General features: G+C 51.3%; 5 protein-coding genes across 5 annotated transcripts; 1 reads left to right on the top strand and 4 right to left on the bottom strand.

Annotated features, from left to right (window-relative positions):
* Positions 1-96: 96 nt before the first annotated feature.
* Positions 97-3,470, bottom strand: M430DRAFT_16332 (hypothetical protein; the record flags this gene model as incomplete). Its single annotated transcript, XM_024863445.1, has 4 exons — positions 97-1,362; positions 1,412-2,560; positions 2,710-3,139; positions 3,196-3,470. The coding sequence occupies 4 exons, from the start codon at positions 3,468-3,470 to the stop codon at positions 97-99; spliced, it is 3,120 nt and encodes a 1,039-aa protein (XP_024724219.1).
* Positions 3,471-4,685: 1,215 nt separating this feature from the next.
* M430DRAFT_95399 (hypothetical protein) lies at positions 4,686-6,191 on the bottom strand (the record flags this gene model as incomplete). The annotated part of the gene is made up of 2 exons (XM_024869889.1): positions 4,686-4,884; positions 4,939-6,191. 2 exons carry the CDS (start codon positions 6,189-6,191, stop codon positions 4,686-4,688), a joined length of 1,452 nt encoding a protein of 483 aa, XP_024724218.1.
* A 1,040-nt stretch (positions 6,192-7,231) lies between these two features.
* M430DRAFT_25396 (hypothetical protein) lies at positions 7,232-8,118 on the bottom strand (the record flags this gene model as incomplete). Its single annotated transcript, XM_024865242.1, has 4 exons — positions 7,232-7,275; positions 7,335-7,605; positions 7,664-8,020; positions 8,116-8,118. 4 exons carry the CDS (start codon positions 8,116-8,118, stop codon positions 7,232-7,234), a joined length of 675 nt encoding a protein of 224 aa, XP_024724217.1.
* A 1,678-nt stretch (positions 8,119-9,796) lies between these two features.
* On the bottom strand, positions 9,797-10,434 carry M430DRAFT_25395 (hypothetical protein; the record flags this gene model as incomplete). Its single annotated transcript, XM_024865241.1, has 2 exons — positions 9,797-9,977; positions 10,193-10,434. 2 exons carry the CDS (start codon positions 10,432-10,434, stop codon positions 9,797-9,799), a joined length of 423 nt encoding a protein of 140 aa, XP_024724216.1.
* A 385-nt stretch (positions 10,435-10,819) lies between these two features.
* Positions 10,820-14,190, top strand: M430DRAFT_16329 (hypothetical protein; the record flags this gene model as incomplete). The annotated part of the gene is made up of 4 exons (XM_024863444.1): positions 10,820-11,160; positions 11,218-12,162; positions 12,224-12,564; positions 12,623-14,190. The coding sequence occupies 4 exons, from the start codon at positions 10,820-10,822 to the stop codon at positions 14,188-14,190; spliced, it is 3,195 nt and encodes a 1,064-aa protein (XP_024724215.1).
* Between the last annotated feature and the right edge of the window lie 102 nt (positions 14,191-14,292).

Here is a 14,292-nt window from a genome sequence, read left to right as displayed (position 1 = left end):
TCCACACTGAGACGGCAGAATATTGCACCCAAGACTAAAGACCTGTGGACAGCCTTGGCTACGATATATCTTTATTTATTTGGCAACCTGACTATATTACTTCCATGCGCTAAGACCTGACCATGGATCGTTTGAACTCTGCTGCTGTGTACCCCGTTGTGAAGAATTTCCATACCCATACTCGCCATGTCCAGCCATTGGCGGAACGCCCGGTTGCTGAAAAGTTTGCTGCGGACCAAGAGGTGGCGGACCAGGTGGGGGTGGGGGAGGGACGTATCCATGAGGTATGTATTGCTGCTGTCCAGACTGTTGCCTCCCATATTGATGTTGGGAGAGTTGAGCTTGGTTTGGGGGAGGTGATGTGGGCTGTGATGGTCGCCCATAAAGATTCTGAGAAAATTGGGTTTGTGATGGCGGAGGTGATGTGGCTTGTGATGGCCGCCCATATTGATTTGTGGAGAAAAATGTCTGCGTTGGTGGGGGTGATGTAGCTTGCGCTCGCCCATATTGGCTTTGTGAGAACTGCGTTTGCGTTGGTGGCGCCGACATAGGTTGTTGGGAAGCGTCTCGTTGAGAGTATGTGCCGGGATTGTAACTATTCTGAGACTGTGACGTGGAAGTCTGTGCAGTATAAGAATCGGGCCTTGATTGCTGCTGGTTGGAATGATAAGAGCCATTCTGTGGAGCAGCGAAGGCAGGATGGGCGGATTGGAGTTGTGCTGATTGCGGCGGTGGCGAGGTCGGCACTTGATATTGGCCGATAATGTTCGTGGAGGGATATCGCGCTGACGGTGACGTTGAATTGTAGGATAGTGACTGTGTCCGAGATTTGCTTCCGGAAGGAGAGGTAGAAGGATCCATTGACATCCGCTCCATAAGTCCACGCAGACGTTCACGTTCCCTATCAGCTTGTCCGTTTGCGTTACTTGCTCGTTCCTGCTCAATATGACTGAGAAGCTGGGCGCCTTCAGACCGCCTGTTGTTCACGAATGTTTCAACATTCTTATTCAGGCTATCCACTGTGTCTTTCATCTCGCTATACCATTTTTTCGCACTTTCGAGGCCCGCCTCAAGATCCAAGTATTCCTGGTATATTCTCTTATATCTGGAATTTACAGCAGAGCGTTGTCGCGTTATACTTTCGTACTTGCTTTGCTCCGCTCTGACTCTCTTGTCTTGTAACAAGGCATTGAAGGTAGATGTGAGCTCCTTCATGAGTGACGACTGCTTGTGATTTGCTGAGAGAAGTCGGCTTTGATGTGGCCGGAATTTCTCGAGTTCTGCTTGGAAGAGCTGGTTCTCATAACTGGATATCGACTTCTTGTTAAGGATCAGCACCTGCGATATATCATCGTTATGGACCTATAACTTGGTTAGCCGAATCCTCATACATGGGATAGTAAAAACATACCTTCTCTTTCAAATCTTTCAGAACCTGAGCCCGTTCTCTCTTAATAAGATTCAACTTCTTGAGAATATCTTCGACCTTATTGATTTGGTCCATGACGCTCAATTCATCATCCTGAAAGTCTTCGTCCAAGAGATTCCCTTGCCCGGAAGCAGGGCTCCCATTGTTTCTGGATTTTCCTCCATACTGAATCAGAGCTCTTTGGAATAGCACATCCTCTTCGCCAGATTCAGCTGCACGACTCATCTCATCGAAATCGGTCTGGTGCTGGCGCATCTTCGAGTACAATTGACCGTCACTGCGTGCAGCTTCCTCGAGAGCATCCCGGTAGTTCCGGATATCGCTTCTCAGTGTGGAAGTCAACCTTGAGCTAGGTTGCTGTGTCCATTCTCCTTCGTACTTAGAGCGCATCTTCTCGCAAACACTCTCTTCCATGTCCAATTGCTTACTGCTCTTGTCCAATACCGCAATAATGGCATCTTTGCTCGATTTCAGAAAATCAAAGGTCAATGAAGGAGGCTCACCACTCGCAACGGCTTCACACCAACTCCTGAAATCATCATCGGCAGTCAATTCTTGATCAAAGCCACCCTTCAGTACTTGTAAAGCGCCGGGCAGCCTTAAATAATCTAGACTAGCAGCCATCTCGCTGTTGGCAGTCTCCACACGCTCTGTCTCTGCTCGGACCAATTTCGCCTTTTCTTCATCGTACAAGCTTGCCGACTCTGTCACGGATATTGGTACGATCTTCTGGAAAATGTCGGGTCCCGTGATGCGCTGGATATCTTGACCGGCATACAACTCACTCACAGGAATTGCTTTGGCTGCTGGAAGCTTCGGGATCACTGCAAGAGTTGCTGCTGCTGGGATGGTTTGATGGTAAATATAATCATTGTCTTTAACGAGCTCGGAGAGCTTCTCTTGGACATTGGTAAGGTGCCGTTTCGTAATCTCGACCAGAGTTGATCCGGTTTCTGCAACCAAATTCGAATTTGCTGGAACATTTCCCGGGAAACTGTTGGCCATCTTGTGCGCATCTTTCACAGCTGCTTCTGCTACCTGTAGGCGTGAAATTGCAATGCCGTGCGAATTTGCGTCATCTGCCAATGCCTGATAGTACTGAGCCAGAGATGTCATATAATTTGATTTGATCTGCCTGTTGTCAGTACGGTGGTTCTCAGAACAATGATATACTTTACTAGAAGTGGTATCTATATCACTTCGAGGAAATCAAACTGATAGAAAAGTTCTCAAAGCGTGGATAAAGAAGGCTGATAATAGAAATTCCTCGGAGTGCTCACCTGGACGACGAGTAACCAGACTTTCTCAAAAATGGCTTTATTCACATTCTCTTGAGTGCCCTCGACAGCCTGGGAATAGAGATAGCCTGCCTGGCTGGCAAGTTTTGCCAACAGCCCAACTTTCTTGCCATCCGCAATCTGCTTTTCCAGGAAAACCTCTTGGCCCTGGGCCAGCATTATTTGTATTAGGGTCTTAACGGTATCTCGACTAAGGTCGGTAGAAGGTGCATGAAGAAAGTTCTCGTTGATATATGTAAACATGCCCGCGGACGCCTGAAATGAGTGATATGCAGTCTTGAGACCGGTGTCTTCGGAACGAGTCTGGTGTGCCGCGTGGCATGACAACACGGCGGATATATTGAAGATTATCGATGCCTTCTCGTAGGCCAAAGAATATTGGGAAGTCGGCTTGTGCGTGAATGCATCGAACCTTAAAACAAGCGTTAGTTGCTGCCCAGCGCATGCTCGGACTTGACCCATTCTTACCAGGTGAAGGATATCTTGATGTGGTTCTCGTCCACAGGAAATCGAAGGTCCAGCAGTTCCAGCTGCCCATAATACCTATAGAGCAAGTCTCGTCCAGCAGCACTATCTTTCCCCGCACCCCTCATATCCTGCCGCAAACGATTCAGTGTTGCGCACTCCTCGGCGTACCGCTCCGGATCGTCCCCATATGTGTCTCGAATATATGCTTTCAGCGGCTGTATCCAGTCTATCTCATTAGTAGCCTTCAGCGGCGCCGAAATCATCGGCGACTGCATGGTGCCCTCCTCCGAGCAGGAGCTCGGCTCACTCGTTCTGTCGCCGCCGAGAGGCTGTAGAGGCGGACGCGGGGTATCTTGCGGGTTATCGTGTTGTGGTCAGATCTGCCTAGAGCGAGGGCGGGAAGCGATAGATATCCGCTGCGTAGTCGTCGTTCGTGTTGAGGTGGGGTTGTTTGGCGCACTTTAGCTGGCGGTAAATATGGTAAGTGATTCCTTGCGCACGGCTTGTGTTCACCCGCTTCATGGTCTGGGCATTAGATACTTGACAGCCGGAAGAACTGTGCTCTTGGAGAGCACGATAGTCGCAATGCGGTGAAGCCCTAGAAGGAATGATGGTGTTTTACGTGGACTTGTGCAGATGTAGTCGTCGAACTGTATAGGCGGTCGTCGAAGTTCACAGACTGCGGTGCAATATCACTAGTGGGACGAATCCCGTTGCTGCATTCTAAAGGCCACCCTGCACTCCGGGAATTCTGCAGGGCCTTTGACCCCCCGAGAGGCGAAGATACAAGTGCAGTGATACTGAGGTACCGATCATAACGGTGGCCAGCCAGTGGGATAAGCGCTGAGGTACAGGCCCGACAGTGACACTGGGCTTCGTTGGGTTCTATGCGCCGTCCAAGCACCATACACTATCTGCACCTACATCTTCTATTGAGGCTCACGATCCAATATCTAACCGCCCAGGGTTCGAGGCATGAGTGGATTGTGACCTGGTAACATCAGACTGTGTCAGCGCAAAGCGATTTTGAGCTTATTCGTTACGCCGTTGGACATGTTGCTCCCATAATAATGCTAGTCTTATTCCCCTGACAGGGAACCTCTATCAACTGATATCAACCACTTATCAGTCACTATCAACCGAGAGTGTCAATCACATTTTGGGACACCCATTCCTTGTCTAGGTTCGAGGGACCCCTTTTATTGAAGCTATCCAGATGAATATCACGAGGGTACATACAATAGACATCCTACAACAAAGTTGCTTTTTGAGTAGAGAAGCATTCTTTCTCTCAGTCCCCTTCTAGATATACATACATACAATGCTAGATATTTGCAAACAGTCGAGACCCAATCAACCCTCTTTGAGTATTCAGAGACGCCTATGCTCCATGCCTCTTATCACAAATCTCCCTGGCCCGCTTATTATGCAATACAAAGGTGGACATGGTGGTCACATCCTCGCTATTATACATTTTGAACATTCGTCTCTCATGCTTTCTTATCGTCTTCTTTAGGTGGTGCCTTTCCGGCGTCTTTTCCAGCGTCCTTGGACGACTTTCCCTCGTCATCAGATGGTGTCTTCGATTTCTCATTTCCCTCATCCTTATGGGCAGGATGATCAGTGAGCTTGTGCCAGACTGATTTCAGGAATCCCTCGCTCTTGTGCGAATCTGTCGACGTGTCCGCGCTAGAGCGAGGTTAGCATGTACAATAGGTTTACTAGAGAGGGGAGACTCCTTACGAGGACGATGAGCGGCCGACGTTCATTATCCTCTTTGCTGTTTTGTCGCCCATCTCATCCGCAAGCATTTCGACGATTGTACGTTGGTTGGCGCTGAGATACTTCGGCATCTGGACTTTGAACTCGACCTTGAGATCTCCCGACCCACCCCTCCTTCCTTGCAATTTCTTCATTCCCATGCCTCCCAGCGTGATCTTGTCTCCGGTACCCGTGCCAGTCGCAACCTTGACAGCGACTTCTCCGTCCAAAGTAGGAATTTTAACCTCACCACCAAGAAGAGCAGTAGTGAGAGGAATGGTAGCTGTGTATAATACGTCTGATCCAGATCGGCTGAATTTGGGATCTGTAGCAACTCTCACGAGGACGTACAGATCTCCAGGCATTGATCTCGCATCAGGATTTGCAGCGGCTCCAGTTGCCGGTGCATCACCTTCACGGTCTAATCGTAAACGCATGCCGTCTTCGATACCACCCGGAATGTCAACGTTTATGGTCTTCCGTTCTCTCACAACTCCGTTGCCTGAGCAAGTTCTGCATTCGCCACCTTTTGGAATTGTCACTCCTGCGCCACCACAAGCACCGCAGGTCGATGCCATCTGGAAGCCGCCAGACATGAAATGGACTCGGGTTCCAGTCCCACCACAAGACTTGCATTCTGAGCGTTTCGTTCCGGGTTTCAGTCCGTCGCCGGAACATGTTTTGCAGGTGACCAAAGGAGTTATGGTGATGCTCTTGCTGGTGCCTTTAGCCGCTTCCATGAATGATATGTGCGTCTGAACTTCGATACTGTCCCCAACCAAGATTTCTTCCTGCTGGAATGGGCTGGCCCTGCCCCGTCCTCTCCGTCCGCCTCCTCCGGTAAAGCCTCTGAAGAGGTCCTCGAAATTGAAATCAGCACCGAAACCACCAGCGCCACCAAATCCACCGAAGGGGCCTCCAGCCGCGCCACCGAAGGGGTCAGCGCCAGGTCCTGGTCCAGCTCCAGCTCCAGCGCCTTGGTCGAAAGCTGCCGCGCCGAATTGATCCCATGCAGCCTTCTTCTGTGGATCCATCAACAGTTCATACGCAGATTGCGCCTCTGTAAACTTTTCCTTCGCATTTGGGTCCTTGTTGGTATCCGGATGATACTTCTTTGCAAGTCCATAGTATGCCTTCTTAATCTCGGAGGGGGTGGCGTTCTTACTGACCCCCAAGACCGTATAGGGGTTCTTCGTCGGTTCTTTCAGGTTTGCGGTTGCGTGGAAAGACTGCATTGGTGGATCAGTCAATATCAATCATAATGTATCTTCAAGTCAATAAATTAGACTCACCCTGCTCTGTTGTGAGGCCCCCCATGCCGGTCTTGCGGCCTTCAGCCCCCGTACTGGATGAACTGTGAGAGAACATAATGTCCGTGTCTGCGAACCCTTATAGAGCTCATCTGGAAATCGATGTTGTCGACCGGCCTGGATGGGGCATACGACCCGAGTTGTAGCGGCCTTGGTCAAAAGGCCTGTTGTCCCAGCTTTCATAGTTGTCTATTATCGATATGCATCTGAACAAGCGCGATGTTACTTCACAAGATTGGAGACACCACTCTCTTGAGCAATGGTGTTTTTTATTCTAGCGAAGGACTGTTGTTATTTGCGAATGGAAACTCCTGGATTACGGATTTGAGCCTCAGCTCTTGACGACGGCTTTCAACTTTTTCTGGGGCCTGCTGTGATTGGACGGCGGCAATTTAGCGCCGAGCGGCGGGTGTGCAGCTGAAGATCCGCAGAAGAATTCTAGAGAACCTGGAAGATTTCTATAAGTACCTGTAATGCGGGCATCGTTTTTTCGTACAATAAGAAATGAATGTCTGGATTTTGCCTTTGGAATCGGTCGTCTCAAGGCTGGAGGCTTTTCCATCCCCAAGCCATTCTCTAGAGGTCGAATCCCGACGATGCCCCTTTCAACGTAGAAGCACTACGTCAGTCTTACAAAGTGGGACTTTTTTATAGATACCCCTTGAATTTCACTTCGAAACAGCCTACACAGGATGATCTAGATACATCTTTCTCTCGAACCATATACGATCCAGGAGTTTTAGGCATCATCGAATAAGATACCAGGAAGGGACTGGTTATGCCCGACCAAGTTATATTCCTCGACGCCCAGAACGAATGATGGACTCCCGGGTATTAAGAAACGATAATAGCCATATTCCATGCAGGGTATCAAGATGCCCAAACCACTATAATACGCCAATTCCATGCAAGAAAACCCCAAACGCCTTTATGATATTGCACGACCACCGAGTATAGTTGACCCTCTATCGCGGTCGTTGAGGGGTAAATCGCATGCGGAAATTCTTGTCTGATCGGGTGTTAGCCGCATACTTTAGAAGATGCTTCAGAACAGGACCAAGCACTCACCTTGCCACCGGACCTTGTACAAGAAATCAACGACGACTTCGTTCTCGATTATTCCCATACTATTGAAATGCTTGCGGACGGCGTTTGCGAGTTGGTCCTTGCCCTGCCTCCGTTGTTGCTTGTGCCGGGCCATCGTCGGTGACATCCGCCCGATTGGAGAGTTTGTGAGAACCATCTGGTTATATTGTTTGTTAAATGCTGCGGGAGTATTCAAACGGTAGTCGTAACGGTATCCGTGAAGAACCGAGGGATCGAAGCTTGACCATTGTATCTGCGCGCGGGGTCATCAGTGAGGTTCCGCTGTAGTGAGTTCGTCGAGTGATGCTTACTCCAGGATTTGGCTCCGAATTGGCAGTTGCAGAGGCGCCTGCGGCCGTGTTGCTTGGCCCTGCTGTTACCACATCACGCAGCGAGCTGGCAGGAGCAGTATTTCCGGGGCGGCGACCTTTGCCATTACCGGCACTGGATGAGCTTGTGCCGATTTTCTCTTTGGTGCTGGATGCTTCGGATCTTGAATCATCCTGCTGAGGCCGAGGCCGAGAAGGGGCCATAATTCTATGGGAGCGTTGGACTGGAAGCTGTGGTCTATCACACTTTTTGGAGGCTGGAAGGAGGAATTGGTAACTGAGAGTGCCGTCCTCGCGCGTCAAGCTCGGCACCACCTCGAGTTCAGGATGGGAAACGCGCTACGGGATAACGTTTGAGCGGGCCGGAAGATCCTCCCCTGCCGGTACTTGGTACTTCGACCACCCCGAAGTACCGGTATCGCACCGCTCCCTACCATGTTGTTTCTCTCCTTAACCTTCGTTTTTCTTTTTTTCTCCTCTTCCAATCGTCGTCACAATGCAAATTCCTCACCTCGACATGGAATAATCTCTGTTGGCTTTTGTCTGCTGACCCTTGCTCGCACGGTACTACTATTCCGGACTTCCAGATCAGGACAGGACCGCCGCTGCTCAGATGTTGGCGTTGACGCGGTACCGTACTCGGTACTATTATCGCGCTCTCAGGGTTCCCGTTTCGATCTGGCGTGCATGAGACTCTTCCGCAATCAGGGGCCCAATTCGTTACACTAGACAACGGTTGTCGTCCCGACGCAAAGTAGCCGCATCCAGCAAATCAAGAGCGCTGCTGGGCAACCAGATGAAAAGAACCCGAGGATGAAGGGATCAATTAACAATCTCACTACTGTCTCACAGTCTCAGTCAGCCCGCCCCCGTCCATCCCCAGATTGGCGCGGGTGCATGGCGAATGGGCGGCCGAGTGCTGACACGCGTGGTCATGGTTCTCCTCCCAGAAATCCTTCCAACAAAAAGCAATTATCTGCATGAGGGATAATCTAACGTTCTATCAGGCCCTCCCGTAGGGCTCAATCGTACTGCTTCGTCCACGGCAGAGGCCGGCTCCGACGACGGCCGAGCGTCCAAGCCGTTTCTTCCTTGCAAGTTTTTCATGGCTCCTGGTTTCCGGCCCCAGATCTTCATGCCTGCCTCTGCCAAAGGAGGTGGGATCTCCTCTCATCTCTGCTGGTTCTGTGGTGTTGTCTCATGTCGTCATCTGCACGCCCCCTCAAGTACGCCAGTGGGTAGGTAATATTGTACGGAGTACGGAGGAGGATTCTCGGGATTCTCTTCAGCCTTGGGCCCGTGGTCGAGTGGAACTGCCTAAGAAGGACATAGCTCATGAAGGAGGAGGGGGAGTGGGAGCCGCCGTGGAGAGAAAACTCTGCACTGATTCTTGATGCCAGTGGACGACGACGACGTCGATTTCGGCACTGTGGGCTCAAGGGTGATTATAGCTTGAGGCGGGAGATGATGATGATGCACGCAAAGCGCATACTCTATATCTCAACCTGAGGTATCAGAAGGGGGAACACCAGGGAATCTACGCCCAGCGTCCCACCGACGACGACGCCACGGCGCATCTGGATGGATTATGATGGCCGTACCTGCTTACAGGTCACCCCACAGTCTGTATTGTACCTTATGTAGGGCATGTGCTGTAAGTAATAACGAGTAGCGGTACTGTGTAGGGGGACTCGCGGTAGAAGGCGGGACGCGGCCTTCTAGGCAAGTAGAGAGAGTCTAGGGACTGATGCTAGCGCACGGGTATGGAGGTGGAGCGCTTTGGAGAGGAGGGGTAAAAGAGGACGGGCTAAACCGTAGTAGAAAGAGGACTAAACCGTAGTCGTCGTAGGCGTCAGGACGTCGTAAATTCTCTGCTTCTACTCTGGACCCTGTAGCCATCCGTACGGAGTCGTCCGTCTCGTCGGGCTGCAGTGGGAGAGGGGCAGCTGATGCCCGTGGGCATTTTCTCTGCGCCGGCCGAGGGACTGACTGACTGTACTGTACAAATACGGAGGCATAGCATACCTTATGTAGGTAGGGTATTGACGATGGTCGTGTAGTCGCGTGGGCGCATGCGCTTCTCCTCCTGCTTCTGCTGCTGCTGCTGCTGCTCCTCTACTTCTCTTCTTCTCTTAGCCGCTGCTCTTCTTCTTCTACTTCTTCTACTTCTTCTTCTTCTTTTTCTTCTTCCTCCTCCTCCTTCTCCTCTTCTTCGCCCTCTCCCTCTCCCTCTCCCCCTTGCTCGGTCGCCCACCAGCTGCCCGGCCCAACCTCTCTTCCCTGGTCGTCCCAACCCCTGACACAGCGGACAACCGACTACGACTACTACTACGACTACAACAACCTACTTTGTCAGGCGTTTTTTCTCCGCAGCTATCGTCCAGCTAAATAAATAGCAGCCGCTGCTGCCCGCCTCGGAACTCCCCCCCTCCCCCACCTACAGCAAGCTTTGTCCACCTCTCAGACCCACGACAACTCCAAACCGCGAAGAGGAGAGAAAAGGAAAATCACCCTTCGCGCTGCATCGTGTCGGCTTGCCTCGTTTTTCCCTCCCAACACAGGATCACTCCCCTCTCTTTGATATCTCGTCCTGGAGGGGCCTCGTCCCCCGCGTTCCACCACGGCTGCGGCTCGCAGATCCGTAGCTCCGAACGCGACGGGTACTGTACGGGGCGCTTCGTCGAATCGTGCAACACCAGTTCTCGAACTGCGTGAACTCCCACCGAACAAGCGACACAAGACTTCTTCGGCATGACATAGCAGGGCCTCGGGTCAATTGGCCAGCCCGTTTGGGAGTCGCAGGAGGGTGGCCTACGGTACCTCCGACTGCTGTAAGTTCCTTATATTCAAGCTTCCTTATATTCAAGCTGGCCTTCTCTCCCCGTGGGGAGGGTGAAAGCGAACCGCTGTAAATCGATGAATAAACTTTCTTGCTGGAAGCTACGGACTTGACCTGACCGCGATCAATTTAGTAGATGTGATCCGCCCATTTCGCCAGTGCGCCGCAAGTCAAGGCTTTCTGGATTGCTTGATTTGCCTGTGTTAGCTTCTGTGGATATCGTTTTTTTGCTTGGAGTTTTGGATCGTCAATGGTAGTCTGTATCTCGCGCGCTATACATCAGGACCATCCCTTGGACTATGACTTCGATTCTAGCAACACAGCCTGTCGCCTTTCTCCCGGAAAACATTACGGTGCAGATGGATACATCTCCAAGTGTCCAGATACGCGACCCCGCCATACAGCACAGCTCACAGTCGGAGACCGTCCACAAGGATCGAGGTCGACGCAGAAGTCGTAACAGGAGTAATGATGGGCCGGCAGGAGCCTCAGCTGACGAGGAGGGCGAAGGCGCAGATGGACCTTCCTCTGGGACCGATGGCCCCTCGCGAAAGCGTCGTAGGAGCCGGAAAGGTTTGGATAAAAAATTTGAGTGCCCACATGAAGGGTGCGGGAAGAGCTATTCCAGAGCCGAGCACCTGTAAGAATCCCTTTGGCCCCCTTTTCCCTGAAACGGATGCTAATTAACCAATCGAAGCTATCGGCATCAACTGAATCATACCCCGAAGCAAATCTACAGTTGCGACTTTCCAGATTGCCATCGTACATTCGTGAGACAGGACTTATGCAACAGGCATCGGGATCGGCATACTGCGAAAGGATCTCAACTTAACAGGAAAGATTCTATTCTGGGGTACGGCTCACCTGTTATCGAAACTAGCAAGCCCTCAACAATGCATGGAGTTTCTTCTCCAGAACTCACTAGGGCCAGCCTTTCTGGAATCAAGTCACATACGAACAAGCCGCAGTACCAGTCACCCCAAGAAATGAGTAACAGTCCGTATATACCCGCGACCAACCCATCTTCAGGGACATACTCAGGCGCATCTTCGTCAACTGGAGCCGACGGCTTTTCCCAAGCTAGTGCATTCAGGCGTTCCAACAGTAACAGCGTGTCCAGAGGACACGATTCAGCCAATGCAACCCCAAATAGTCGGCCTCAGCGACATGCCAGCTTTGGAGTCTCAGACGCCAAGCCAGCAGAGTTTTCGAGGCCTCCTCTTCAGACAACGGTTGGGCCGTATGGGCTGCTCTCCTCTACTTCAAGTAGCCAGAACTATCACAACAACCCATCTAGTCCAGCTACCTACGTAAACCAACAGAACTTTGCGCCCTTCTCTCTGCCTCCCCCAACATTCCCAACAGCGACAACTTCTATCTCTGCAAGGACTTCAGAGTCTTATCATCCTACTTCCATGCCCACGGACTACCCAAGTGAGACCCTCAACCCTCAACAATCGGGGCCGGACATGATGCTTCTAGATCAGATGAGTGCACCAAATACAATGCCAGTCTTCGGGGGTGAAGGTTACAACCGATCGCCCTTTGCAATTCCCGAGGATTTTGTTGCATATTTGTTCAATGGACAGCAGTTGGATGGTTCTTCCCCTATCAGCCAGATGAGCCAACCAGGCTACGCAAGGTCAGTGCCACAAGCTCACTTGACCAGAAGTCTTCGGGGAATATGCTCACAAGTTCTATAGCTACCCTGATGTACAGAACCAGTACTATGCTCCATATTTCGCCAGTGATATGAATCTCGGAGGTTTCTTTCCAGCCGGCCAGCCGGTACATCATCCAATGGCAGTGACGAGTATCCTAGACACCAGCCTCCCGGAAAGTGTCCTGTCCGAGGAGAAGAGCCAGGCCATCATTGATTTAATCAAAGAGCGATTTAATGAGACTGATCATGCACCAGTCGCGCGACAAAAGGAAGCTCTGCTTGAGGGCGACCGCAGCAATGATAGTCACATGCTGAGCCGCAAGATGATGCAGACGTATATCGGGAGTTATTGGTATAACTTCAGCGAGCAGATTCCAATCCGTAAGCAGCAGACGTCTGTCCTCGTTACCCGGAATTTGAATACTGACAGATCGAATAGTACATAAGCCGACATTTTCGCCAGATAGGACACCAAATCTACTTTTGATTGCCATGATGGCCATTGGTGCTTCGTGTCTTGACAAAATTCATGGTTACGAAGTGACACGGCAAGGTGCTGAGCTATCGAACTTCTTGGCTTGGCATCTGAGATGGGAGATATTTAGTGATAACCATTTCCGACCCCCGGCAAAGCTGTGGGTTTTCCAAGCTCTACTGCTCTTGGAACTGTACGAGAAGATGTATTCGACGCGAGCTTTGCATGAGAGAGCTCACATACACCATGCAACCACTATTACTCTTATGCGTAGGGGTAGCTCACTTATTGGAAGGTCGGCTCTAGATTCTCCCCCGAGTGTAAGGGATGACAAGCAGGGAGCAAATGGGTCAAGGCAGTCTTCGGCCTCCGGGGCCAACACTCCCGATGAGTGGTGGAACCACTGGATCACCAACGAAGCGACAAGACGTGCTGCATTTGCGGCCTTCGTGATTGATTCAACGCATGCCACTATGTTCGGGCATTCTACGGTCATGGTTGCCCATGAAATGAGACTTCCTCTCCCTTGTGACGAGTCGCTCTGGAACGCGACAACTAGTGCCGAAGTGGGTCGGCTCGAGGCCAACCTCCATGCCAACGGTATTAAACCAATCTCGTTCTTAGAAGGGCTCAAGCGTACTCTCAATGCACAGGAGGTGCGTACAAACTCCTTCGGACGAACTATTCTCATGGCTGGCCTACTCAGTGTGAGCTGGCATATGAACCAACGAGATCTCCAGGTCAACTCCCTCGGAGTTTCACATGCTCTTGGTGGTCGAGATAAATGGAGAGGATCGCTCACTAGGGCTTTTGATCTGTGGAAGGCGGACTTTGATAGATCTCTGGCTCGTCAGACGGAGAACGTCCCGACCCCGTATGTTTATTCTGAGAAGAAGGAAGAAAGTATCGTCTTTCAGAGCAGGACGGTTCTCCATCACCTGGCTCACATGGCAATGCACGTCGATATTGTGGACTGTCAAATATACGCTCGGGCAGACAGACTCTTGGGTCGCAGCATTGGCCCTCAGGATCTGAATAGCGCTCAGCGGCGCATGAAGGACAACTGGGCCCCTACAGCGAAAGCTCGAGACGCCACTTGGTACGCTCTTCGATTCCTCAGCTCAGTTCTCCTGCCAGAGGAGTCCACATCGCCAGGCATTCACGGTCGACACCCAGAGAAGCCCTTTGACTACTCAGCTCGCGATGACGTGCTGCTCAACCGACCTTGGGTCTTGTATTTTGCCTCTCTAATCGTGTGGTGCTACGGATTTGCCTTGGAAGGCCCAACCACCGCGCCTATCCCTCCGGTGCACGATTTCGAAAGCCAGGTGCGCGACATGCGTCAGTATCTGCGACGAGTCGGTGGTGTTCGATCGCCCGAGGATCTCAAATCCATACGCGGCTTCAATGCCTGCAGCGGCATGTTGATGGTCCTCCGCACAGTATTCGAGAAGACCCGGTGGGAATTACTTCACGAGGCCGCCCGCCTGTTGAATAACTGCCTCCACCTACTCAGTGGCGCACAGTCCTGAATAAAATAAAATAAAAAACCACGGATAGCGGCTCATGACCCTAGCCGTGCAATGGGCCGCTTTGTATTCTATACGGCAGACATCGGGTGTGCTCTGTCATTG

This window comes from Amorphotheca resinae, assembly GCF_003019875.1.
Source record: "Amorphotheca resinae ATCC 22711 unplaced genomic scaffold M430scaffold_2, whole genome shotgun sequence".
Classification (NCBI taxonomy): Eukaryota; Fungi; Ascomycota; class Leotiomycetes; order Helotiales; family Amorphothecaceae; genus Amorphotheca; species Amorphotheca resinae.
The sequence above is the reverse complement of the archived record's forward strand: the minus strand, read 5'-3'. Positions and strand labels throughout refer to the sequence as shown.